Source organism: Dermacentor variabilis, chromosome 4 (assembly GCF_050947875.1).
Source record: "Dermacentor variabilis isolate Ectoservices chromosome 4, ASM5094787v1, whole genome shotgun sequence".
Classification (NCBI taxonomy): domain Eukaryota; kingdom Metazoa; phylum Arthropoda; class Arachnida; order Ixodida; family Ixodidae; genus Dermacentor; species Dermacentor variabilis.
The window spans coordinates 96,263,160-96,289,061 of record NC_134571.1 but is presented as its reverse complement, the minus strand read 5'-3'; the positions used below and the strand labels follow the sequence as shown (position 1 = coordinate 96,289,061).

The window sequence follows — 25,902 nt, the reverse complement described above, 5'->3', positions numbered from 1 at the left end:
AAAAAGAAGACACACGCTCTAGCATGCAGCTACTTGACTCTATATTAGAGATTTGCGTCGTTATTTTTTGTGCGATAAGCAACAACATTGTGGAACTGCGTCAATAAATGCCTCCATTTGGCGCTTGACAGAACGTGATCGCGTAGCACGATCTAGCGCTGTAAAACGGCTTTTAAAGAGAGAAAAAAAGAGAAAGAAAAAGGTGAACATTTCTGTTTTGAAACAACCCCTCATGTACATGTTTTTGTAAAACGTAGGAAACAACTTTAAAAGACATCGCTATGTACAGTACTATCTACTCAGAACGCCTACCTGGTAATAAAGCCAATATAACTGACACGGTTCTACTTCGTCGAGAGAAAAAAAAAAATGGCCGATAGGAGGCATAAAGCTGACATTTACGTATTGAGAATTGTCTGGATGCATTCACGCCCTAATCTAAGTGTAATTAGAAAGTAAGTACTAATTTTGTGTTCTCTTTAACAGTGGACACTACTGACATTCAGAAAGCGTGCAAATCAATGAAAACAGCGCAAGATCTGCTGTGACTGCAGCAGACGGCATATGTCTCGTATGACATGAATAATAAGGTACTCCAAGTGCTTCCATCGGTTACCATTGTGGCTAATAGTTTAGCTCCTAGCTCAAAACAGCAGAGCGATTTTGTTGTTATCAATTTACACCTTTTGTCGAAAGAAAGAAAGCCACGTTAAGGCCAGCGTCGCAATTTATGGTGGCGACATTGATTTATTGCTTAATATACATTTTTTCCTCATTTTGTCTTCGGGAGGCATGGACGTAAGGTTACGTGTGAAGCGTTATTTTTTTTTTACCAGTTTGATAAGGAAACACTTCGATCATTCTGCAGTAAGCATTATAAAACAAGGTTTCAGCGCTAAGCAGTACGAAGCACAAACACAAAATGCACGTAAGTTGTGCTGGATTCGACGCTTGTCCTGTGCGATTTGTGTTTGTGTTTCGTATTTCTTAGCGCTGCAAACCATGGGCGCTATAACGTAAAGCTATTCCAAACCTTTCTGTTCCAATTCTGCAATCAGCCCTTCACGATTGGTTTCAAATTTTCGGGCCACCCCACTTAACCTGTCCGTCACGCGACATCACGAAAACCGCGAAAACGCCCCATCAGATATGATATGTGCACACTGATAATGCGTGGTTAGGTCGAACAAAAGAAAAAAAAAATATTATTTCTGATTCAACACTTTTTTGTCAACAGCCATCTGATATTGGTCAAAAGTTTTCGGATTGCGCAAAAGTTTTCATGGTCTTATGACGTCACCTGTCTGTCACACGACGTCATAGGACCGTGAAAACTGACTGCGTCGAAGTGACGTGTACGCGTTAAAGATGCATTAATATGCCCAACAAAAGTTAATTTTTTTTTTCTGACTAGCCCGACGCTGCCTTGTTCCGAAAGAAATAGAAGATGGCGCTGCGCCGATCGCTCAGGCACTGTCTACTCGCACACGCCGTAGAGCATGTATTTATTTGCGTATAATAAAGCAAACTTTTTGCGTGGCAGTATAACGTTAGCGAACCCTTTAAGCACGTATAAGCACGTATCAGTTTGCCAACTCTTCTTTGCGGAGGATCCGTTTTAGCAGCATTCTTAGCTTTCCGTTGCATGCTGCTGCGATTTTCGACCGGCCACTGCAAGAAAAGTAAGGGGTAGCGGACCAATCGCACACACCGGCACCACCCTCCTCATCCAGTTATCTATATTTTCACTGCCCTGGCTCGGCCTCATCGATACCCTCTCCACTTGAGCATGCTCCTCGCCTCTTGTCAGCGATTAGATAAGAAAAACCGCCCAAGGTAGGCAATGTGATTCGTATTTAAAGCAATCAAATGTGACCTCCTACAAACGAAGAGAGGGTTTGATTGGGCTATTCAGTCAATGCTGCGGGTCACCGCCCAGTGGTTGCGTCGGCGGTTACGCAAATTTGGCGTCAGAAGATTGGAATAAAACAGATTGCAATAGTTTTACGTTACAGCGCCCCATGTTTCATAATAACTAACCCGCCTTTCAGCAGTAGTTGCACTAGTATGTGCGCGATGCAAATGCATTCCATAACATGCAAACAACATCGATTACCCCCGATCGCCTGATATTCAGCCTTTCTTTTTTTTTCGGGCAAGTGAAACTTTAGAGCCATCATTTAAATATTTATTCCCGCTCTCCCTCTCTGGCAGTTTTCCGGCACGCTGCACACCGATATTCATTACGTGAGTGATACTTACTGTTGGGCAGCCATCTTGCTCTGTCTCTGACGGCGGTCCTTCTTTTGGAGCTGCGGCTCTGCCGTCTGTCGCTGGGTGACAAATTAGGCGCCGCCACCCCGCGTGCACGCGCCGAACGTACTCGCGGCGTTCGCTGACTCCGCGGAAATTGACGAAGACGACGTGAAGCGTGCCCCGTGGGCGCTGGATGCCGCTTTGTCTGGAAAGAGCGTAACGCCCTCCCGTTCAGGCATGCATCCCGACCTTCGGTTGAGCGATGGGACGGCCCTTCGTTTATCGAACACGACAAAATTGCGGAAAGCTGGCCTTCTTCTATGAAGCCAGGAGCTGCGCTTCGCGCAAAGTAAGAAAAAAAAAATCTGTTCTTTACGGGTACCACGCTTCGCGCTCCAGCGACTCCAGCGACGACCTCGATGAGAGTGTGGTACTAGTATTTTTCCGCGGAGACGCGTATGTCTTTGTGTGTGCGTATGCGTGTGGACGTGACATTTCTTGACGGGCTTCTGGTGGCCCAGGGTGGAATTAATGGGACACGTCGATTAGAGACAAGGTCGTCGTTGTGGCGAGGCTTACAATTGCGCAGTTCGCGGGCGATCACGGTGAAAACAGCTCGAGATGAGGAAAACCTCCAGCCGCTACTGCGACCAGGTTGTCTGCATTGCTTATATGCTAAGCTGTGCGATGCTACACTATGCTATGCTACGCTACGCTATGCTATACTATACTATGGGTTCTACTAGAATTCTTAGTTCTTACCGTTCTCTGGCGGTCAACCGAAAATAGTTTTTATAACTAAGCAGCGGATTCAATCATTTGGGACGCTAATTCTATCGCAATACCCGTACCTGTGCATGTTCGAACGAGAAGACGGTTCCTGCAAGGGTAAAGCGAAAATCCTCGAGAGAGGGCGCTGTAGATGCATTGCTCGGTTGTGGGGGTTCATAGGGTTTTTTTCTTTCTTTTTATTGTTAACCTAGGTAGGACATTAGGCAGTATAATAGCAAGAGCTTGGTGGCGCAACACCACCGCCCCGTTCCAAAGGGGACGCTCATAACATCCATCCATTCATCCATCCATACATGGGTAAGAGGCAATTGGAAGATTGGTGGAAGAAAAGTAGGGAAACGACAAAAAAGCAAACTTCGCAGTAGGGGGCCAGAAAATGTGGTTGTGGGAGTTCATCGGGCTTTTTTTCTTTTTTTAACTTAGGTAGGACATTAGACAGTATAATAGCAAGGTAGAGTGTATAAGCGCGACTGGACGAGGACGTAGAAAGAAACAGTTACACAGACACAGCGCTTCACTTTCAACTATAGATTTTATTTTCGCACGCATCGATAAATATATACCGTGCGAGCGGAAACAAACGTAACAGCAAAAAAAAAAAAAAAAGAACATTGAGTGGTGCATTTCGTTGAACCGAACACATGTGCAAGGCAAGGGAAAAACATGTACTACAATGGTCACAAAGCTAAACCGAGGAATCGTATCTCCTTTTCCGATAGTGACACCGAAGGCTTGCTTACGCACTTTTGCTCACATTTTGCAATCTCGTAGGCTTCTACAATCTCCCTCGTCATCCTGCTATGAGCCTTGTACAGAATGGAAGCGCTTTCAAACATCGGTTTGCAGGAACAATCTCGGCAGTGAATACTTAAATGACCTGAGATTACCTTAGTGACGTTATATTGATGCTCTTTTAATCTCTCGTTGATGCATCTGTCGGTTTGACCAATATACGTTCTTCCGCATGAAAGGGGGATGGCATAGACAACGTTATGAGTACAGGTTACAAATTGTTTGCGATGTTGGGTAGAACATGCGTGCCTTTTGTTATTCTGACCACAACATTGAAGCCAGTTTCAAAGAGCAGGCCGCGCGCCTGGCAGATTCTGGTTACCCGATGCGTATGCTAACTTCTGTCGCAGAGGGCTTAAGCAAGAAGTGCAAAAACGCGTCAAATGCAAGCAGTGCCAATGCTAGAGCAAAAAAAGTTGCTGTGGTACCATAGATTCATTGCATTTCACATAATCACAGAAGAATAGTGGCGAAATCGGGGGTAGACGTGGTTTTCTCTGCCCCTGAGCGTCTACAGAAGCTATGCAAACAGGTTAACACAGAGAATTACAAAAGGCACGCATATTCTACCCAACATCGCAAACAATTTGTAACCTGTACTCATAACGTTGTCTATGCCATCCCCCTTTCATGCGGAAGAACTTATATTGGTCAAACCGACAGATGCATCAACGAGAGATTTTTTAAAAGAGCATCAATATAACGTCACTAAGGTAATCTCAGGTCATTTGAGTATTCACTGCCGAAATTGTTCCTGCAAACCCCCATGTTTGAAAGCGCTTCCATTCTGTACAAGACTCATATCAGGATGACGAGGGAGATTGTAGAAGCCTACGAGATTGCAAAATTTGAGCAAAAGTGCGTAAGCAAGCCTTCGGTGTCACTATCGGAAAAGGAGATACGATTCCTCGGTTTAGCTTTGTGACCATTGTAGTACATGTTTTTCCCTTGCCTTGCACATGTGTTCGGTTCAACGAAATGCACCGCTCAATGTTCTTTTTTTGCTGTTACTTTTTGTTTCCGCTCGCGCGGTATATATTTATCGATGCGTGCGAAAATAAAATCTATAGTTGAAAGTGAAGCGCTGTGTCTGTGTATCTGTTTCTTTCTACGTCCTCGTCCAGTCGCGATTATACTCTCTACCATGGATTTTAACCAACTAGCCCGCCAACGTGTTTTACTAATAGCAAGAGCTTAGTGGCGCAACCCACCGCTTCATTCCAAAGGGGACGCTCATAACATACATACATACATACATACATACATACATACATACATACATACATACATACATACATACATACATACATACATACATACATACATACATACATACATACATACATACATACATACATACATACATACATACATACATACATACATACATACATACATACATACATACATACATACATACATACATACATACATACATACATACATACATACATACATACATACATACATACATACATACATACATACATACATACATACATCCGTCCGTCCCTCCGTCCGTCCGTCTGATATCCGATGCAGACACAGCAAGGCACTCATTGAGTTCTCTGTGCCCAGATTAAGCTAATGAGTTCCGCGGAGATCTGAGCGAGAAAGGGAGGTTCATGAATGAAACGAAAAGTTGAGGTGTTCCTGCTTTGCCTTTCATGCGATACTCGCAAGAGGCAAAGGGGTCTTTTCTCGAAAGCCGTATCTGAAGACACAAAGGCGTGAGAGCGCGCGCATGAGTGAGATAGGCAATTATCTCGTAAAAGAGAAAGGGAAGAAATAGAGGTAGAATGCGGCGATGGAGGCGACTACACTCGACCTAGATCATCGCACGAATTTCGTTTACCTATTGTTAAGCGAAACTGTAGAACGTGCAGCGGTAGTCGGAACAAAGAGGGGCTTGGTTAAAATGGAAAGTGGCATAGAGGGGATATCCCCAGTTCTATTCGCGGTGTATCTAATTTCACAGTTTTGACAGCAGGACACAGAAAAAGTCGAAGCAATGGCCAGCTTTTCAATATACCGGGTGTCCTTGAAATCCGTTTGAAATTACCTAAACATAGGAAAAGTTGTTCAAATGATTTACTCCGGATTGCTTTTACCACAGAACCACACATTTGAAAATGACTCAGTTTAGTAATTAGTCAAAAAAGTATGTTCATTCGACTAATTAGCTTTTTAACCGATAGCGAGCGTCTTTTTCATGCCCTAATATTGCTCGCTTCATACTTCCTGACGGCGAGCCGCGAGAAGTGACGTCACTCATGGCAGGGCATGACAGTTGCGTTCTTCGGCTTTTCCCTTGAACTTCTTGGTTGGATGAGTGCAGATTATTTAGGAACCTGCGAAAGGGTTTGCACGAACGTAATTTGCTGGACGAAATGTTCTCGCTTCGACAAACCGCTCCAGGTTCTCAAGTGTGCTGTGAGTATACTGGACAATCGGCCTTTTTACCAAAGCGAAGGTCATGGGCGCCTGGCCTCACAGCTCATCAGCCCAGAAAGCCACACCGACTGTACTGCAGTATATATAGGCGAAGGTGGCAAACTAGAACGCCCGTCTGTAGGCACTTTGCACCTTGCTTAGTGCGCAGGACTGACATAGACTCATGACTATTTCACTCCCCCATCCCCTTGATGAATAATGTCAAGTTGAGCTTACTGCCTTTCTTCATTTCCTCTCTCTCTCTCTCTCTCTCTCTCTCATCGCACTCCTCGTGCTCCATAAAACGCGCAAACTATACATAATGTACGTCGTAGTAGAGGGCGCCGGATTAATTTTGGCTTCTCGAGATTCTCTTGCGGGCACAAAAGTAACAATGCACGGGTACTGTCAAATTCTGTATTGTCTAAATGCGGCCCATCACCAGCCGGTAATTCAACCCACAAGCTCGCGCCGAGCTGTTGACGCTACAGCGGCGGGTTGAAAATATACAGTGCTTTTTCTTCTTTTAGTCGAACACTTACAAAAAAAGGAAGCCCACAAAAGCAACTAGAACCACATCACTACAGTTTACTTATCGGCCCCAGGCGGACATCATCTGCAAAAAAAAAAAAAATATATATCGTAACAATCCACTAAATAATTAAAATAATTACATTTATTGCTTTCTTATAAACTTTACGGCACATGTTCCTGTTATAAATCTTAGAGAGAATCGTCATAAAAGTCCAGTTTCGTAATTCTGCATTTCATAACGGCCATTGTAGACCGGAATAACTTACGTCAAATTATTCCTTCAATTTAGCCGACCACGCACGCATAACCTTGAAGCGCGCCTCGCAGGTAGTGCAACTCGCCTGTGACGTAGTTTAGCGGCATAAAATGAAGCTTGGTTGGCGTCATAAAGGGTTTCGTTTCACCCCTGCTGCTAAAGTTACTATGCGTACATTGGGTGTTGCGCACAATGTCAATCGGAATAAGATCCCTGCAAAAGCATGACGATCGAATAAGAACTCCACGCTTCTTACAGGGACAGGACAGAGAACCCCGCTTCGCAGTTCCGCGGGCGTAATCAGGCAAATTGAACGAATAATTTAACGCCATTAATTTCGGTCTGGAGATCGCAGGGAGATGCCTTAGTCCTGGAGTGGTCATGAAAATAGGCTGCTGCTGCTGCTGCTGCTGCTGCTGCTGCTGCTGCTGCTGCTGCTGCTGATGATGATGATGATGATTTAGGCCTAAGTGTCTATTTGAAGTTATACAAACACTGAATTAGACTTCTATGACGATTTCCCACCACTTTTAAATATAAACATGTGCTGTAAAGTTGGTAACTAGGATGTTAATACAGTTGGTTTCATTAGTAAATGAATTGCTCTGGCTTTTCCTGCGAATCTGCCTGGGCAGATAGTTGATTTGTAGTGCACGTAATTTGAGTAACGTCTCTAGGCTTTCCTTAAACAAAGAATAGGTTCGGAATAAAAGAAAAATATCCGTGGACACCTAAGCACTTCTTATGAGTTATGCATGCGAAAGCATTAATTTCCCGTTGGAACGCCGTTGAGCGGTCCTTCGAGTTTTGCACTGCGAGTAATGTATCACAGCGGTACGTGCTGCCCGAGCCAGCAAGCACCAGCGGCCTGCGGTGCCAACACGGCATGCCACCGACGTACTGCGTGACGAGAGACCGAGGAAGCAGCAACGGCAACCAAGGTCGGCAGGCGACAGCAGTGTACCTGCTGCCCGAGCCAACAAGCAGCAGCAGCAGCTTGCGGTGCTGGCTCGGGCACTGCGCGCCTGCTTCCGAGAGCGAGAACGAGGATGACGTGGCATCGCGGCGATGCCCTCTTCCCTCGCGCAACATCTGGCGCTAACGCCGCCACTAGGTGGAGAGAAAGAGCACTCCCTACTTTCATTCCCTACCCCCTGTGCAGCGCGGTTGAGGTGTCCTCTGCTGAGAGACAGTTACTGCGCTGCACTTTACCCCAACCTTTCCTTCCTATATTCAAGAATCTCCTTCTCTCTCTCTCTCTCTCTCTCTCTCTAGGTGTTCCCATTCGCCCGCTCTGCTCCGTCGAGGCGCTGCTCGCGATGGTGGTGTCGCAGCCAATGGGACTTTGCGAGCCGTTTCGCTGCTACAGAGCGCAGACGCCGGCGTTTTCGCTCAATGGGTCGTTCGAAGCTTTCGCCAAAAAAAGAAAAGGAAGAAAATACACACGCACTGTAGCAGACGCCACCCGAAGATTACAAGTGCGTTATGAATGTTTGCCTTCGGACGCCCACGAACTGTGCTTGTCCGCTGCTTCCTCATGCGTTTGTTGGTTATTTCATTGGCGCAACTTCTTTAAGAAATGGATTTAAGTGTGTGCCAACGGGAACTCTAGAAACAATGTTCATTGGAGCACTTGCCTATACTACGCAATAATTGCGACTGCGCTCTGAACAGAACCTTAACGCGTGAGAGGGGCTTCGCAGGTATAGGTTTAAATAAAAAGCTTATCGAGAAGCAAGGAGACGAAGAGAATTCGGACGTATGGTTGCGCGAGGAATGCATAACAAGCATGCAGCTCATATAAACGAAATTCATGGCGGAGCTCTCGCTTGCTAGCGAAAAACGGATGAAGGATATCCTAAAAGCTTGGAGTCGAGAAGCATTAAAAAACTTCAAATATAAAGGAAGCTGTTTAATGCATACGTGAGAGAGAGAGAAAGATAGATAGAGAAATAGTGCGGGAGAGTGAAATATGGATTAAAAAGAAAAACGAAACCCAGTTATGTGATAAAAATAACTGACTCTGAACGCATAGAATGGCGCTACAGGTGCGTGCCAAGGAAGTAGGACGCTCAGTCAAATAGCACGCCTTCCCCGCCAGTCTGGCACAAGCGTGCAAGCTGCAGGTGTCCGCGCGACGCTCCCTACCTCTCGTGTTTGCTCAGCGCCGAATTGCCTACGTTGTCAAGCGGCATGGCGCCACTATGACGAAAGCACTTCAAGCCTCGCGCGCCATAGCGAAAGAAAGCCTCGGCGACGTTGACGCGATGGGAACCCTCGTCTTCGGACCGCACACTTGTCTTGCGAGGCGCCTCACTCCGCCTCGGAGTCCCCGTCGACGCAGTGTATTCGTCGCAGCCTCCAAGGCCCTCGGGGACAAAAAAATCGCTCCCTCGAAATAACAGCCCCAACACCGACGTCGCGGGCTTGGCACGGCACCGGAGCAGGCTGCCTGCCGCGCAACCTTTAGAGACACGTGCCTTTGCCTAACTCATTTGTCAGCTGAAACCGGTGAGTTATTTGTAATCGCATTCAAAGTAGTAGTTGGACGACATGCTGCAGTTGTTGCCGAACATTCTACAACATAGTGTTTTTGGGGGGAGGACCCGCCACAGTGGCTTATCAGTGAGTTCTAGATTAGGAGGATGGAATTGTTTGGGGACCCCTAGCGCTTGGTGCCCCAAACGCTTGCATCCCCGTAATGTAAAACTCTCTATTGGCTTCATGCGCTTTGCTTCCGAGCACGGTGCCGCGGGTTCGAATCCGGGCCGCGTCGGTTGCATTCAGATGGGGGCGGGACGCGGAAACGCTCGCGTACTTCGATTGAAGTGACGTCAAAGAACTTCAGGTTGTTGAAATTCATCCGGAGACACCCGCTATACGAAGTCCGTCATAATCGGTGTGTTTCTTTGGAGCGTTAAGCCCGCATAATTCATACTTCTTTTTAGCTTACTGTTAGGAATGCAGCAAGATCAATGTGACGTCACTGAGGAAAGCCATCGCACACTTTGCTGCATATGTTTAGCTTGCATGTGACGCCCCCATGCACGCTAATTGGTGAGCTATATAGAGGGACGATTGATATCGGACAAGGGGATCGCCGAATACTGCGCCGCCGTGATGGTCGTGCGGCAACGTCAGAGCCAGCCACCTTTGTTTCCGCCGATCTTGGTAACGGCGTACTTTTCATCCTAATCTTGCGCGATTAGTGTGATAACGTATCGTCGCAGCAGTAACCAATGACCCGTTATAGACGTTTGCTCGAGAGATCAACAAAGTATGACAAAGCCGTTTAGCGAAACGTAGATACGAATTTCTGATTTAGAGTAACTTGATTCCTCCGTATTGTGACAAAGTTGCGTGATTTCCATTCACATGTCCCAGCGTCCCGAGCTTTCGACATTCTGATCAAGATGCAGCATGGGAAGTGCTCAGGTCGGTGGTTATCAGCGAGAAACATACCGTTATTGTTTCGGCTGGCACGGCTGCCATGCAGGAAGAAAATGGTTCCCCTGAATGTGAGCACGTCGAGAATGGTACCAGTTATGGATTTCAATGCGTGACAGTCGCGTAAAGAAAATATAATAATAATAATAATAATAATAATAATAATAATAATAATAATAATAATAATAATAAAGCGGCTCACCTTATGTTATTTACATCTCGCATAACTAGCGAACTTTCTACCGATAATTTACACTTGTAATTAGAGCGGGATAATGGTAATATCTGTGTTTTGCATCCGATAGTCACCGGTCATTGCCTCTAGCACTTCGTGTCTCCTGTATAGAAGCTCATGCAGACCTAACCGCTTACAGGTCGTCCTGTACGCTGAAGTTGTTGACGTGGCGAACATTCATTATTTCTTTGCGACCTGGGGGGTGTAGAATGACCATGGCTTTGTGCACCGCAACACCCACACGATGATCCTCTGAGTTCTTTTGATCTTGTTTCTTTTCTTTGAGAATTAAATGCCACCGAAAACGCTTCTAGTTGGTACGACAACGACGGCTAAGACGCGACGATAACGACGCTGTAACTACAACGATGACAAAGACGACGGTAGAATGGCAATGACGCTCTTGAATCGATGAGCAATGTAGTATAAGACAGTTTGTGGAGTCTGCACGTAAGTGTTCAGGCAGAAAAGGCAACCTGTTTAAGAGAGTGGTGGTCCACAAATATATAAGTATCAGTAACCAATCTAGGGAAGCCTCGACACTCGCGCAAATAATATACAGAAATGGTGATGCGTGATACAAATCGTGATACAAACAAAAACATTAATAAGCGAGCAAGCAAATGAAAACATGAATTGTTCTTTGCCCTAGTGTGCGTATGCATGTGCTAGCGCGCGCGTGCTTTCATTTTCTTGCTTCCTCGTGTCATTCTAATAATGCATTTGACAATAAAACGTACGTGGGAGAGGCCGGCGGCAAAAGTTTCTAACATTTTCAATATCACCAAATAAATCTACGGACCTATACTAACGACGATTGCGATCACGACGATGGCAGCGGTGAGCAAGAGGACAACACGACCGCTAACCTATACATGCGAGGGATAGAATACTTTAGAGGACGGAAGAGAATCTTTCCGGAGATTTATATTGCCAAAGCAACGTGATGGTGCTCGATACCCACGACGTGTGCCACAGAACTCGCTCTCGCCAGTCGCCCCCTTCACTGCATTACCATAAATAGGCTTAACAGCGATCACTGCGCAAGTCTACGTACTGCCAATGCAGCTTGTATTTTCTTTCTTGGTTCCCTCTTGCTCGTAAAAGCGAAAGCTTCGGCGTCTTTAGTTGTCCACATACTACTGCACGAGAAGAACAATTAACGCTCTGCGATCCTTCATCATAAGTAAATATCATGCAAAATCGTAAGATTCAAGCACATACTGATAAACTGGACAGTTAAACACTCAGTTACAAAATGCGTAGAAGAACACGAAATAATGACAGCGCACAATATATAGCGGGCGGTAACAGGAAATAACACTGCGGTCCACTGATACACAGGACACATGAACACCTGCTATCATATTTTTTTTTTTTTTTTTGCTTCGTCTCTGGAAAACGTAAACCGCACGGCCTTACAACAGGTGACGCTTGCTTGGAGGCGCTGGCAACTTTGTGCACACCTGTTTGTTCTGTTGACATAACTTAAGCCGGTGCATTCGGCTGTAGCGCCAGCAGAGTGAAGGCTCCACGTTAGACTGTTTGGTTTAACAGTAGACGGCACTGTACAGCTAATGACTCCTCAGTATCCACGGGGTTCGTATACAGGCTCAATTGCCGCAGCCTTTGTCCAGGCCCGACTCTTGTAGTGAACAAGCTCACTTCAAGTATGCCATATCGCAGTTACCGTATCAGCTCGTATCTTATATTTTCGCAGTTTGTCCAAATGCACAAAAAGAAAGAAAAACGATGCAAGCGGAAGAGATAAGGCGTCGGTGGGCTGCGGGGACACGGGTTCAGGGCATGCGATTCGATAAGCGCTTGCTTTGCAGTGCAAGCGCGCTGGGGAATCGCGGCTCCTGTTTCCGCGCAATCGTCTTATCCCAGGGCCTCTTCTGAGGGTTAGAGATGTCGGGCGGTCTTTCGAGCGTCTCGTAAGTTCACAGCTGGAGCGTGAGTGCCATCTGTTTCGCCCTGCAGAAAGGTAATGGTCTTCACTGCACAACGTTTTCTATAAATGTATAAGTTACCCGCGCGTGATTGTTGCGCAATTGTAATAGCAATGCGACTTTAGTTCACAAACAGAATGCCCCTATAGCGCCGCTTCTATACCTTACTCATTGTGGTTCAGAGCAGACTTGCGGTGTTTTTTCTATGGGCGGGGTCAATGAGGACCTGAAGTATTCAGTGATGTATAGCGGGAATGAAGTTGCGATAAACCCCTAAATTGTACGGCTTTCGAGTCGCTAACAGCCTGAGGATTATTTCTGTGCTTAGACGTCGCTACACTTTCGGCTAAATGTCCTAACAAATCTGGACAAGATTACACGACTCAAATTCTTATCTCTTTAGCTCGGCAGTTCGTGATCAAAGTATGCGTGAAGCATTCCAACTTCTTGCGCGCTTCGCAAGCTCTTTCAGTGTGCTATATACAGCAGCACGCGTTTGAAAGGAACTGATCAAAGGTATACGAATGCTCATAAACGGGAATCACACTTAGTGCAAAGGGTGCTGCCATCCCGTAAACGCCGACAAGAAGCCACAACGGCTCCGGAGGGGTGCTTTAATTGTTGCGGTTCACGAACGGTTGCGTAACCTTATAGTCGACGTGCCATACGAGAGCAGCTTCGACTCGTTTGTTATCGTTGCTTCCACCGGAAAGACCGTGGAGCTATAAACGGCGTAGAACGTAACACTGCGTGCACGTTCTGCGTAAGTAAGGGCTTCTCCTCTTACGCGCAGTGGCGGGAGGCGCGGACAAGATGGCACCCAGCGTGGAAGCGCAAGCTTCGAGCGGGCCCTGCGAGTCCCTCCCGCCGCTCGTGGTGGTGATCGGCGCCGGGAGCAGCGGCCTGCCCACCGTCAAGTCGTGCCTCGAAGAAGGGCTCCGCGTCGTCTGCCTGGAGCGCACGGGCGGCGTGGGCGGCCTGTGGCGCTACACCGACGAGCCCGTGGAAGGGTGCGGCAGCGTGGCGCGCAACACGATGCTCAACAGCTCCAAGGAGTTCTCGGCCTACAGCGACTTCCCGCCGCACGCAGACAGCCCGAATTTCATGCACCACTCCGGCATGCTGGAATACCTCACGTAAGCGAGCTCGACTGGCTCCGTTACCCGATTCACTTTCCGGTTTTCTCTCGAGTGGTTGCATTCCCGTTTTTTTTTTTTTTCACGGTATATTTACCAGCCGCCATAGGATCGTATCGTGTCGACGAAGAACAAATGGGGCGAGAGATTACCTTCTCGGACGAAAATTTGGTTTCTTGTTCGCAGGAACGGGGGAGTCCCTGCGTATGCACTTTGGGTGCCTCTGTAGCTCTCATAACGCGCTTTTTCTGCCTATGGATGCATATCTGTAATTAACGCACTCGTGTCCTGTTTCACTTGCTGCATGCCGAAACTGCGCGACAATTCAGACGTCCCGAGCAGCCCACGCACAGAGAACTTTTGGAGCCGTTTGCAACCGGCCGGAAACTTTTGCGTGAAATGACAAAATACGACCCGGTTAGTTGTCTTTATTCTTTTCTCCTCTTTCCGGTATCGATTTAGCACTCGCAGCTGTGCAAGCAAAAGGGCACGTTTTGAGAGAAGGCCGACAACAGATTTTTTCTTCTGTTCCCGTTCTTTCCTTTAAATCGCTCACCAGCGACCTTGGGTTATCCCACGCGGTTATCTGTCGCCATCCGCTTCAAGTGTTTGCAGAAGCGCGGCCCCGTCGCTGAACGAGCGTCGTATACTTCTTCACAGGCCGACGCATTTGCATAAACTTTGTTTTGAGACTTCACGAAGCCGGCATTAAGCGCGTTATGTGCGTTGTGGTGGAGGCTGCTTCACCGCGACAGGCGCTGCATCCTGTTGACGCTTTGATGAGCGACGTCGATTGTGAGACGTAGCTGGCGACTTTGTAACGTAAAATAAATATTCCAAGGCGATGTGCATGTGTGGCCGCCGCAGACGTGACAGCGACGCGTGGTGCCTGTTAAGCAGGAAAGGTATGCAAACGTGAGAGGGTAATGTCACAATATACAGCGGGTTCTTATGTTGGCATTGTCAGAAGCATGCTTGTTTAAATGCCTCATACTGCATATATGTTGATGTCAAAGCGTCCTTCAATGGCGCTTCTTGTGGTTTCCTTTTTTTTGGACATATCGTTGTCTCCTTAGGCTACAGGATGCCGTGTTCTGATCGCTCCGATCTGTACGGGGTGCATCGCGCGCTGTGTGCAGACTGCGACCAGTCTTTATGAATAATCAGTGCAGCAAATAATAAAGCTCTCTTTTGTTCAGGTGAAGGTTTCATGCGTTGTGAGCCATTTTCGAGGTAAAATTTCCATTCCGACGAAGTCCGTTTATCATCATATAGCCGCTCATTAAACATATGAGGGCCATTTGAAAGACTTAAGATATTCCAACGAAAGGTTCTAAATAAAAAAAAAATCTTTTGAAGAATACTATATAGAAAGTATCAAAATTAACGAAGTATTCGCATTCGTGCTAACGGGTTTCCAGTCTAAATACCAGCGCTCAGCGCGTATGGTTGACAGCCACACGCGCTCAATACTGAGTATTTCATTACAGTTGCAACTTACACAGGGTGCAGCATGTGAGTTACACGTGAGAAACCAGTGTTCTCGGGCACAATGGCAAGGTATATATTAAGTGCACGTAGACATATACCTGGCGCAGCTGGAACAAAACTTAGGCCACTGCCGAATATATGGAGCTGCTCGCAATTTGTGACACGGGAGTGGCATGGTGGCTTTCAGTGGTTCATCAGGACGAAGAAGAAACCTTGAGCATAAATAGTAAAGGGAAAATACAAAACAATAGGCGTATAATGCCGCTCCTTACAGTTATCAATACCATTATGGCTACGCGCCAGCATTTGCGCGTGTCAGCTAATCCTCACCTTCACTACGGCGGATACATGTACGTACATAAATCGCCGATAGGCGAGTAGACGCGAAGTAGGGCGGATTATCGCGGCGGGAGCGGAGACGGCAACCGGTAACCTTGGCGAAATCTCTCTAGTAAGAGCAATGACCCGCTTCACTTTCGTAGTAGACGCTCGTTGGCGCGGCTGCTTCTCCGTAACACGGCGGCAGGCCTGTGGCAGGAGTCTGGCCAAGCCAAGACAAGGCGACAGGAAGGCGATGGGCGCTTTGAGGCGTAGCGCTTTCAGCGGGAAAAATGACAATACGTTTGGTGGCGCCAACGCGGAATTTTATTCCCCTGCTTCATCACAGCCCAGACTGCATTGTATGGGTGGATATGGTTTAGGGGGACAAACGCACATCACATACTGCTTTTGGAGACGGTGTGTCAGGACACCTTTTTTTTTCATTAGTGGATCATCTGCGATATAATTTTCCTGGCTGTGGGCCAGTAAGTTCATGTTCGAGTATCTTGTTAGCGCATATAACTTACTTGCGCTAGAAGCGGAAGATAAGTTCTCTGTTACTTTACACGCAATAATGCTGATCACGCATTCTTAAAACGACGTCAGTTAAGTGTTAAAAATGGAATTATTTCATTCTCGTTGTCTTTATTAAAGCGTGCAAGTGCACTCCTGACTGCAGGCGATACAGCAAGCACTTCGACCTGGATTCGCACATCCGTTTCAACCACGTGGTGGAGTCCGTGCGGAGAACGTCGGCGGATGGAGTCGACAAGACTGACGGCGTTGGCGATAGCGGAGAGCGTCGCTGGACAGTGTCCGGCCGGAACGCGACCACGGGTGAGGACTTCACGCTCCACGCTGACGCCGTGGTCGTGTGCAGCGGCCACCACGCGGTGCCCAAGTGGCCCGATCTGCCGGGCCTCCGAGACACGTTCCGCGGCCGCGTCGTGCACGCGCACGAATACCGGAGGGCGTCCATGTTCGAGGACCGCCGCGTCCTGGTGGTGGGCATGGGAAACTCTGGCGGGGACATCGCCGTCGAGCTGAGCTACGTCTGCCCGCAGGTGAGGATGCACGGGAGATCAGTAGGAATTATTACGGTATTGATAAGCACTGTCTTTAAAGAAACGAAAAGACAAACAATGACAAAGAAAAAGGAAAAACGCAGCATGTGCTCCATATCAATAATCGCATACCGTAGTCGGATCCTGTCGCAAAACAAAAGTGCCTGCGCGTCTTCTGCGCCGATGATCGTCGGGGGCATTGCTCTTTTGGGGAAAGACTATCGTGTGCGAGCGCCTGTGTGCGTGGTCAACCCGCCGCGGTAGCCCATGCAGTGGCTATGGGGTAGCGCCGCTGAGCTGGAGGTCGCGGTTCGATCGCTGTCACAGTGCCATGGTCGCATTTTGATGGGCGCAAGAGGCAAAAACACTCCCCACGCTCTCCGCACGCGCGTATGCACTCAATGCGTCATTCGCTCCTTTCTTACGCTCTTATTTCTATTCGTTCTTTCCCTGTCCCCCAGGGTAGGGTGTAACTAACGAGATGATTTTCTGGTTAACACTTATTTCATTTCACCTTAATTTATTCAGAAAAAGAAAATTTAACAGTTCCTTCACCGCCCGATTCATGGCCGATCCCCCCCGAGTGGGTTGCGCCATTTCATTAGGAAACAAGAAAAAGAACTTGATTTCTCTCTCTTTCTCTCATGTTTTACTATCTGTGTGTAAGACACCCCCCCCCCCCCCTTGTGTTTTTTCAAGTTTCAAAGATTTCATTTTCAAAGGATTACATGAAGCATTCCATATGGTTTACATATACAGTAGAAGGTCCCATGATTCAACGACTGTAGGCGTCCCAGGACCCACTGCCACAGTAAAAAAGGCGGAAACAAAAACATGATCACTTTAGCGATAAAAGGTTTGCAGATGCGTTAATGCAAATACGAATAACAGAATATATTGTTACGGTGCGAAATGAACGGGATTTATTTAATAGGCTTTAAGTCGGTCGCCTCTGACAGGACAAAAACGTCTTTCTCTTCTTCGTTCGCTCCGCTGACACTTCTTCGTCTTCCACTCATGCGGCTACATATACACCAATAATATTAACAAGTAATAACCATGCGATCACACATGTCGAAGATTCAAGATATAGAATATTGTGTTCGCACATAATAATCAATCTGATCTATACGGAGTCTTGGTATCGGGTATGTGGGTGTTTTGTTTTAAAGATAGTTATGCACCCATTTAATAATAATAATAATAATAATAATAATAATAATAATAATAATAATAATAATAATAATAATAATAATAATAATAATAATAATAATCACCACCATCACCCCGACCGCCTGTTTCATGTCCAGTGAAGGACGAACGCCTCTCCTACCGATCTCCAATTACCCGATCTTGTACTTGCTGATTCTAACTTGCTCCTACAAGTTTCCTAATTTCATCATCTTACCTATCACCTCCACGCTTCTGCCCCATAGTTAACGCCGGTAGAATGCGATTATTGTACCCTTTTCTTTTCTACCACAGTGGTAAGCTTCCAGCGAGGATTTGGCAATGCCTGCCGTATGCAGTCCAACCGATCTTTGTTCTTCTGTAAATTTCTTTCTCATGATCAGGGTCCCCGGTGAGTAAATAACCTTGATAAATGTTCTGCATAGACTCTAGAGGGTGTCTGGCAATCATAAATTGTTGTTCATTTGCCAGGCTATTGGGCATTACCTTCGTCTTCTGCACAATAATCTTCACTCCTACTGTTGCACCCGCTGCGGTGGCTTAGCGGCTATGGTGTGGCGCTGCTAAACACCATGTCGCAGTATCAAATCCCAGCCGCGGCGGCCGCATTTTGATAGGGGCTAATGCAAAAACACGCGTGTGCCGTGCATTGGGGCCATGTTTGCGATCGCCGGGTGGTCAGAATTAATCCGGAGTCCCACACTACGGCGTGCCTCAGCATCAAATCGTGGTTTTGGCACGTAAAACCACAGAATTCAATTTAACTCTACTCTTACACTTCGTTAGTCAAGGTAGTCAATCATTTCTTGCGATTGATCCTTGCTGAACGGGACAATGTCATCTGCAAATCGGTTTGTTGAGATATTCGCCTTTGATTCTCACTCGTAAGCATTCCCAGTCTAATAGCCTGAATACTTCTTCTAAGCATGGTGTAAATATCATTGGATAGGTTGTGTTTCCTTGCCTGGCCCATTTCTTGATAGGTAATTTTCTACTTTTCTTGTGGAGAAGCAAGGTAGCTGTGGAATCTCTGTAGATACTTTCCAATATATTCGTGTATGCCTCCTGTACTTCTTGATTATGCAATGCCTCCATGACTACTGGTATCTCTACTGATTCAAACGCCTTTTCATAATCTATGAAAGCCATCTAAAGCGGCTGATTGTACTCCGCAGATTTCTGAATTGCTTGATTGCTGACATAGAAATGATTCAAATGACATGGAAATGATTCAAGCTAGCCTATTCTATTGGTTGATTGAAGTAAAGTGTTGCCATGATTCTATTGAAATTATCTGCTGGAAATGATTCTCTTGGATATTAGCCATCCAGTTTATTCACACATCATTTTCATATATGATAGCGTAACTGCTTTAAAACTAGGTTCTGGTATGCAAACCCTTTACTGTCGCTTTACAACGGCAAGATTATTATTCCACAAACCTTATCCCACTGTATTGAGCTTATATACGTTTCACAAAGGCAAATAAGTGATAACAATTACTTCATGCCAAATTTTATCGATTACAGTGATGAATTACTGCCCGTAAAGTAGTTCAGCAATTAGTAAATTGTAATCGATTATTTTTACGTCACTTCTTTCACATTTATTAATATTGCACAAATCCAGTAAGTAGAATGAGTCGACCTAGCTCTGTCAGAGCTTCACCTGAAGCTATTAGCAAGTTGTTATTTAAATTTTCGTCGGCCATCTTCCCTCGTTTCCTTGTGAGGACATCAGCAGCGACACTCAAAACTCGCTCGACGTGCACGCGGGAGGGAAGAGCGGTGTTGCAATACACAAACACCTTGCGCAGAAGACTACTGCTAATCAACGCCTCGATTCTGGCACCTGGGCACTCTGTGAAGCGCAGCGCTTCACTCTTGTTGTGGCCCGGAGAAAACGCTCTCGTTAGGGCTAATGAAGATCTGAAAAAAAAAAAAAACATCCCTAGGCTGCGTGATTTTCTCGCATCTACGTCCGAAGTGGCCATCAATACGGTGCTGCTTCTTTATTGTGAGACCGTAGGGATTTCCGGTCGACGTCGCGGCGTTTAGCAGTGGCAGGGCACACAGCCTGGCGGCTTGTTCCTCGGCCGAGCTACCTTTGTCTCCAAGGACGCCACGTACTCAACTCGTGGGTGGTAACGTGTGCAGACCTCTGGCACAGTGGCGCGCGAGTATACGCTGCACTGAGTGCTGGTTACGCCGGCTCTCGTAGGATTGGCTGGTGGGTCGTGCCTCGACTTTCCTGGTGAGAGCTAGTTCCCCAACTGCTCTCGAGAGCGGTCCACGCTTCCGTTTTTAAAGCGTTTCCCTTGTAGGACAATTGGATAGCTAGAAGAAGAGGGGCAGCCGGTGAAGAGGCAATGGCGCCTGGTCACCATTTGTGTTGTTGATGATGATGGTGATGATAATCGTAGCCCGCCGCTAGCGCCATCTTTCGAGAGTTTGTGCAGTTATTTATTTCACGTAGCATCACCCCTCCCTCCCTCCCCCTCCAGAAGCACAGAAAGTCCTCGCTCAACTTATAACATTATCAATAAATAAAATCGTCATGCCAAGGCGTTCTGTACAACCAGCGTGGCCTAGTGTCCAGTCATGTTATTCAGTACCAACTGGTGCCCGTGCGATAATGTCAGCTGCGTTCAAAAATTACTCTTCTTTATCTGTGGCGCCGTCACTATCACTTGTAGTTTGCGTTCACGCGCTGGCTCTGCGACACTTGTGTTATCACTGATTTGTGCTGATGCCTCTTCACACATAGTCAACGCTGCAGCACTATCACTATCACTCACTGGTATCAATAGTTTGATTTGATGACACTGATTTCACGGCACTGGCATTGTCACTGATTTGCGCTTATGGTTCTTTACGCCATTCTGAGTCAGCAGCACTATCAAGCTAGCGCTCAATGACACTGATGGTTGGCGTTTACGCACTGACTCGCCGGCACTTGTATCGCCACTGATTTGCTCCGCTGAGCCATCACGCAGTGCTAGGGTTTCGGCATTCTCGGTAGTTTGTGCGGGGTTATTCGTTGTGGGCTAAGCCTGTCTCCTCAACCTCGTGGTTGCTCTGACAGCTTCCCGGTTGTCTCCGTCTGCTACCTTGGCTTCTGCTGGCGAATTTTGCGTCATTCGCGCGTGTACTGTTGACGACCTGGCTTCTGTCGTCTAGTCTTCGGATTTATCTAAAGTATCTTCAGGGCCCGAATTTGCAAATTTCCTGGAGACCTACAGCTTCAGCCGTTTCACGTTGACTATGTCCCGCCGCTGTCGTCTTATTTCAGCTTCCCAGTCATTCGCTGAAGTTTGCCTCACTACACGAAAAGGTCCGTGATATGTGTGTAGGAACTAGGTGGTCTTTCAACTCCATGTTGGCATTCGTATCTGAATAAGGTCGCGTGAGAAGGAGCTCTATGCCTGTTGCTTACGCAGTGACACTCAGTACACGTTTCCTTACTCCGGAGATATCGCTTGGTGTCAAGTCGTCTAACCTCTTCCTGTCGCGCTGCTACGCTTACGTTGTATGACGTCAGCAGTTCGAAGCCCCGAGTCCGATGGCCACGTCGATGAGAAATGTAGGCCCTCTTCCATAGAGGAGCAAAAAGGGAGTCGCATGACGATTTTATTTGTTGATAATGTTATAAGATGAGCGAGGATGCTATGCCTCTGTGCTTTTGGAGCTCGGGTAAGGGGGGGGGGCGCCATCACCCGTCTTCCGGGAAAAATATGAGAAAGATTTAGACGACCGGTTACATCTTGACGAGCGCTACGAACTGTCACCTGTTGTCTCATGTACCGAAGAGTTATAGGCGGAAATCAAGTACTGGAGAAACGGGTCCCCGTCTGGGTGGTGTGATAAAGCATACTTGCTAATCATTACAGCTAAGGTACGGTTTAATCTTCCGAAGAGGCGGTTGGCTCTTGGATAGTAGTGCGAGGATTGTTGGTACTTGCTAGCCGGAAAAATTCTTCCATCATCGCTGCACTAAAGTGACGGCCTCTGTCAGTGACGATGCGCTCCGGTGAAACATGACGAAGGGCGACTGTGTCCAAGAAGGTCTTGGCAACCGAATCCACCTTCACCTCGGTCGTCGCTGCTGCTTCCGCCCATCTGGAGGGCAGGTGCCGGGTAACGCACACAATGGGGTAGGAAAGAACCACTAAACGAACGACGCGCAGAGAGCGCAGGAACGCAGTAGAGGGCGAGGAAAACAAAGGGCAATGTTTTCGAGCGCCTGTTCCTCCTCTGTGAATAGCACATCGCCGCTAATAAGTAACTGGTGCCGGAAAGGAGACTGCGGAATCGGACAGTACAGTCGGATCTCAACCATAACGAGATATTAATAGCAGTTACCTTGCACTGACAACCGTTCGCTCCACCACCCGTCTTCCGAGGAAAATAAGAGGAAGAGTTAGACGACTCGTTACGTCTTGACTAGCGCTACGGACTATCACTGGCGTGGACTGACGCGCAAAAGGCTGACAACTTGGCATTCGCGCTCGAGAACGGTAGTACGTAACGACTTTGCGAACAAAGACGTTAGAAACAAGGGACGGTTGTCGAAATACGCTGTAGGAGAACTTGGCTGGGGAGAACGCCGCCAGCAATCCGGGGAGACGCGACAAGAATATATCTCGGGCTTTCTGCAGCTCCGTGCCCGTGTAAACGCCGGGATACCGGAGAAAGAGAAACTTTGGCATCTGCTGTGGGGGCTATAGGAACCGAGATGACGGAGCAAGTCACCGTATCAACTCCCCTCAGGACCAATAGTTTCTGCAGCACATGCAAAGGCCAAGGACTTCGAACGCATGGCACGACCACTCAAAGAGCTCACCATGTCAGACATGAAATGTTGCTGGAACCAGGCGTGTCGGAAATCCTTTGAGACGCTTACGAATCGACTGATTAGTGGACCGGCCCTCCCATTGTTCAACCCTGACCTTCGCATTGAGATTCACACAGACGCCTGTGGCTATGGGATCGGCGCCGTGCTCGTGCAGAGAGACGGTGCGAAAGAATTTGTCATCGGTTACGCAAGTTCCCGTTTGAACAAAACAGAATTGAACTGCTGTGTGACTGAACAAGAATGTTTAAACGTCGTCTGCGCAACAAAACAGTTCGACCATGTATATTCGGCACACAAAAAACGGTCATCACAGATCAGGCCAGCCTCACTAGGCCGCGATTACAGTAAAAGAACCCCAAAGGCCGACTTACGCGCTGTAGGTCGTTGCTGCGGGAATTTAACATCACACTGAAACACCGACCAGGGCTCAAGAACACGAACGCACATGCACTCACCCGATTACCTTATGACCCGGCTCCAGCTCAACAATAGGAACTGCTTCTGCTCATGATAGCTCAAGATGATATCAGCAAACTCCAAAGCGAGGATGTATTCCTATGGCTAGTCAATAGCCACCTCCAGAGACCGGAATAGCTTGTTAGAAAGAAGGCTACAAGAATGGAAAGCGCCTTTCGTCTCATTAACGAAACCTTGTATCGGCGAGCCAATTTCTCTGCAGAAGAACGACTAGCGCTTAATTGCAGTACCCCGCACCTCTACCACTTGTTAGTTAATTGTTTTGGGACTGTAGTTCTTTTATTATATGGTTCTTAGGAGTTGTCGGCGCCTTTAATTGGCACCGGCTGCACCTTTTCACATATAGATACGAAGAAAAAAAAAGGAATTAACTTAAAAGCTTTAAAAGTAGAAGTCAACTACAAACCACTGTCAACCGCCGCGTCGTCGACCGACCACCCCTCCATTGGGACCGTAGTTTGTAGCAAAGGAGGGTTTGTAGATCGATGACGAGACGTATAGGAGGGGCAGGGCAGACGGCTTGGCTGGTCGAGCCTCGGCCGAGCTACCTTTGCCTCCAAGAACGGCGCATACTCAGCTCGTCGGTGGTAACATGTGCGGACCTCTGGCGCAGTGGCCCACGACTACGCTGCACTGAGTGCTGGTTGCACCTGCTCTCGCAGGATTGGCTGGCGGGTCATGCCTCGACTTCCCTGGTGCCAGCTAACTCCCCAGCTCCTATCGAGATCGGCCAGCGCTTCCTTTTTTAAAGGGTTTCCCTTTGAGGATAATCGGATACCGAGAGAACGAGAGGCGGCGGGTGAGGAGGCCACCGCCGCCCCCTCACCACCGTCTGTGTTGTTGTCGTTGCAGTTATTGTTGTTGTTATTGTTGTTGTTGTTGTTGTTGATGATGATGATGATGATGATGATGATGATGATGATTGTCGCACGTAACTAGGGCGATTTTTCGAGAGTCCCGTGCATCTATTTATTTCGCGCAAGAATGGATCCAAACAGCACTAGTTAAATTCGGCGTCCAACATCTGGCGGAGCTTCACGGTGAAACAAATATTGAGAGCTCGAGCTCATAACTCTCGGTTTATTTGTAGATTTTAGTAAAGCGTTCGATTATATTAGCCACAATATTCTTTTTCATAAGCTCAATCGTTATGCAGTTAGAGGACTTCCTCTTGAATTTATTAAGTCGTATTTTCAAAATAGACGCCAATATGTACAGATAAATAATTTCAGGTCCCAAGAGAGGTTTATACTTTCTGGAGTACCTCAAGGCAGCATTCTAGGTCCTTTGCTTTTTAATCTATATGTTAACGATATTGTAAATATTCATTTAAATGTAAAATTTTTAATTTACGCAGACGACACCAGTATATTTCTAACATCACGTTCTTATACCGAGCTTATCACAACATCAAATGAAGTGCTCCTGAAACTTAGTACATGGTCTAAGCAAAACTGCTTATGTGTCAACCCAACCAAAACTAAGGCTATAATTTTTCGTCCAAAGGGAAGCACCTCCCCTTTACTACATGGCATAGCCTATAACAATGCTCCGATTGAATTTGTAGAACGCATCAAAATTCTAGGCGTGTATTTTTCTTCATCGCTGCTATGGAATGACCATATAAACTTTGTAACGCAAAAACTGAGTCAGATAACAGGTATAATAAGCCGTAACCGTTACCTTCTTCCTACATCAGTTAAAGTACTATTATACAACGCCTTATTCGCCTCTCATCTCAATTATTGTCACCTCGTATGGGGCACTACAACTGATACGAATTTAAACAAATTATTTTTATTACAGAAAAGGATAGTACGCGTCCTAGCAAATGTTCCGTATGATTCACACACCGAGCATTTATTTCACAAGTTTAAAATTATCACAGCTCACGAAATCTATAGGCGTCGACTTTTGCAGAAGTTTTATTACATGAACAGGAAAAACGATCTATCCCTTGTTAAATTATCATGCTTAGAAGAACGTGTCCCCTCACGTTTCACAAGAAACACAGAACCCTGGACTGTGCACCATTTTAGGACTAATTACAGCTCACAAATGCTAAAAAACAACTTACCAAGGCTTTTAAATGCTTACAACAAATCTGGCATTGATATATATGCCCTTACCCCATCAGAATTTTCTCGACTAATTCAGTTTGACTAATATTAATGTTTATATGGCCAGCTATTTCAGAAGTGCAGTTTAGATGAGTTTTACAGCTTTTTGTTCACATTTATATTACATATATATGTGTATATATGTTTTTTTTGTCTGTCATATGTGAAACGTTTTGTAGCTTCTTTACGCACAACTACTCACTTTTTATGCATTCTTGCAAAACTGTGTATATTTTTTTTGTTAAAAACACGCGGCAGCTCCGCGCTGCCCATGTCTTGTGGTCATAGGGGGCAGGGTGTTTTTTCAAGCTGCACTTGCAGCTTTTCTTCCCTGTCTCCCCCAATCTATTGGAAATAAAGATATATTCATTCATTCATTCATTCATTCATGTCCGACCTTGCGCATCCTCGATGTCGCTGCGTGGCACAACCGAAGCTTTCTGCTCTAGTTCCCGTCAAATTGAAGTCTTGAAAGCTTCGTCGCCTGTTACAGTTTGTTTCATCAATAATGTAACTGGTTACATGCGATTGGTTACTGAAAAATGTGATTG

The 25,902-nt window shown here is 46.6% G+C and overlaps 2 protein-coding genes across 6 annotated transcripts in view; one reads left to right on the top strand and one right to left on the bottom strand.

The window, feature by feature from the left end:
• The window catches only part of LOC142579539 (flavin-containing monooxygenase 5-like), an 82,776-nt gene extending 80,278 nt beyond the window's left edge, over positions 1-2,498 (bottom strand). The window contains exon 1 of the mRNA XM_075689867.1: positions 2,263-2,498. Coding sequence (XP_075545982.1) covers positions 2,263-2,276 — 14 coding nt within the window. The 5' untranslated portion in view covers positions 2,277-2,498. The remainder of the gene's footprint in view (positions 1-2,262) is intronic.
• The window catches only part of LOC142579540 (flavin-containing monooxygenase 5-like), a 135,506-nt gene that overhangs the window by 99,513 nt on the left and 10,091 nt on the right, over positions 1-25,902 (top strand). For 3 of the 5 annotated variants that reach the window (XM_075689871.1, XM_075689870.1, XM_075689872.1), the window contains 2 exons: positions 13,491-13,833; positions 16,325-16,709. In XM_075689871.1, the coding sequence (XP_075545986.1) occupies positions 13,511-13,833; positions 16,325-16,709 (708 nt within the window). In that variant the 5' untranslated portion in view covers positions 13,491-13,510. Of the gene's footprint in view, positions 1-9,165; positions 9,575-12,595; positions 12,733-13,490; positions 13,834-16,324; positions 16,710-25,902 lie in introns of those variants that run through there. The other 2 variants (XM_075689869.1, XM_075689873.1) reach the window with 2 other exon arrangements.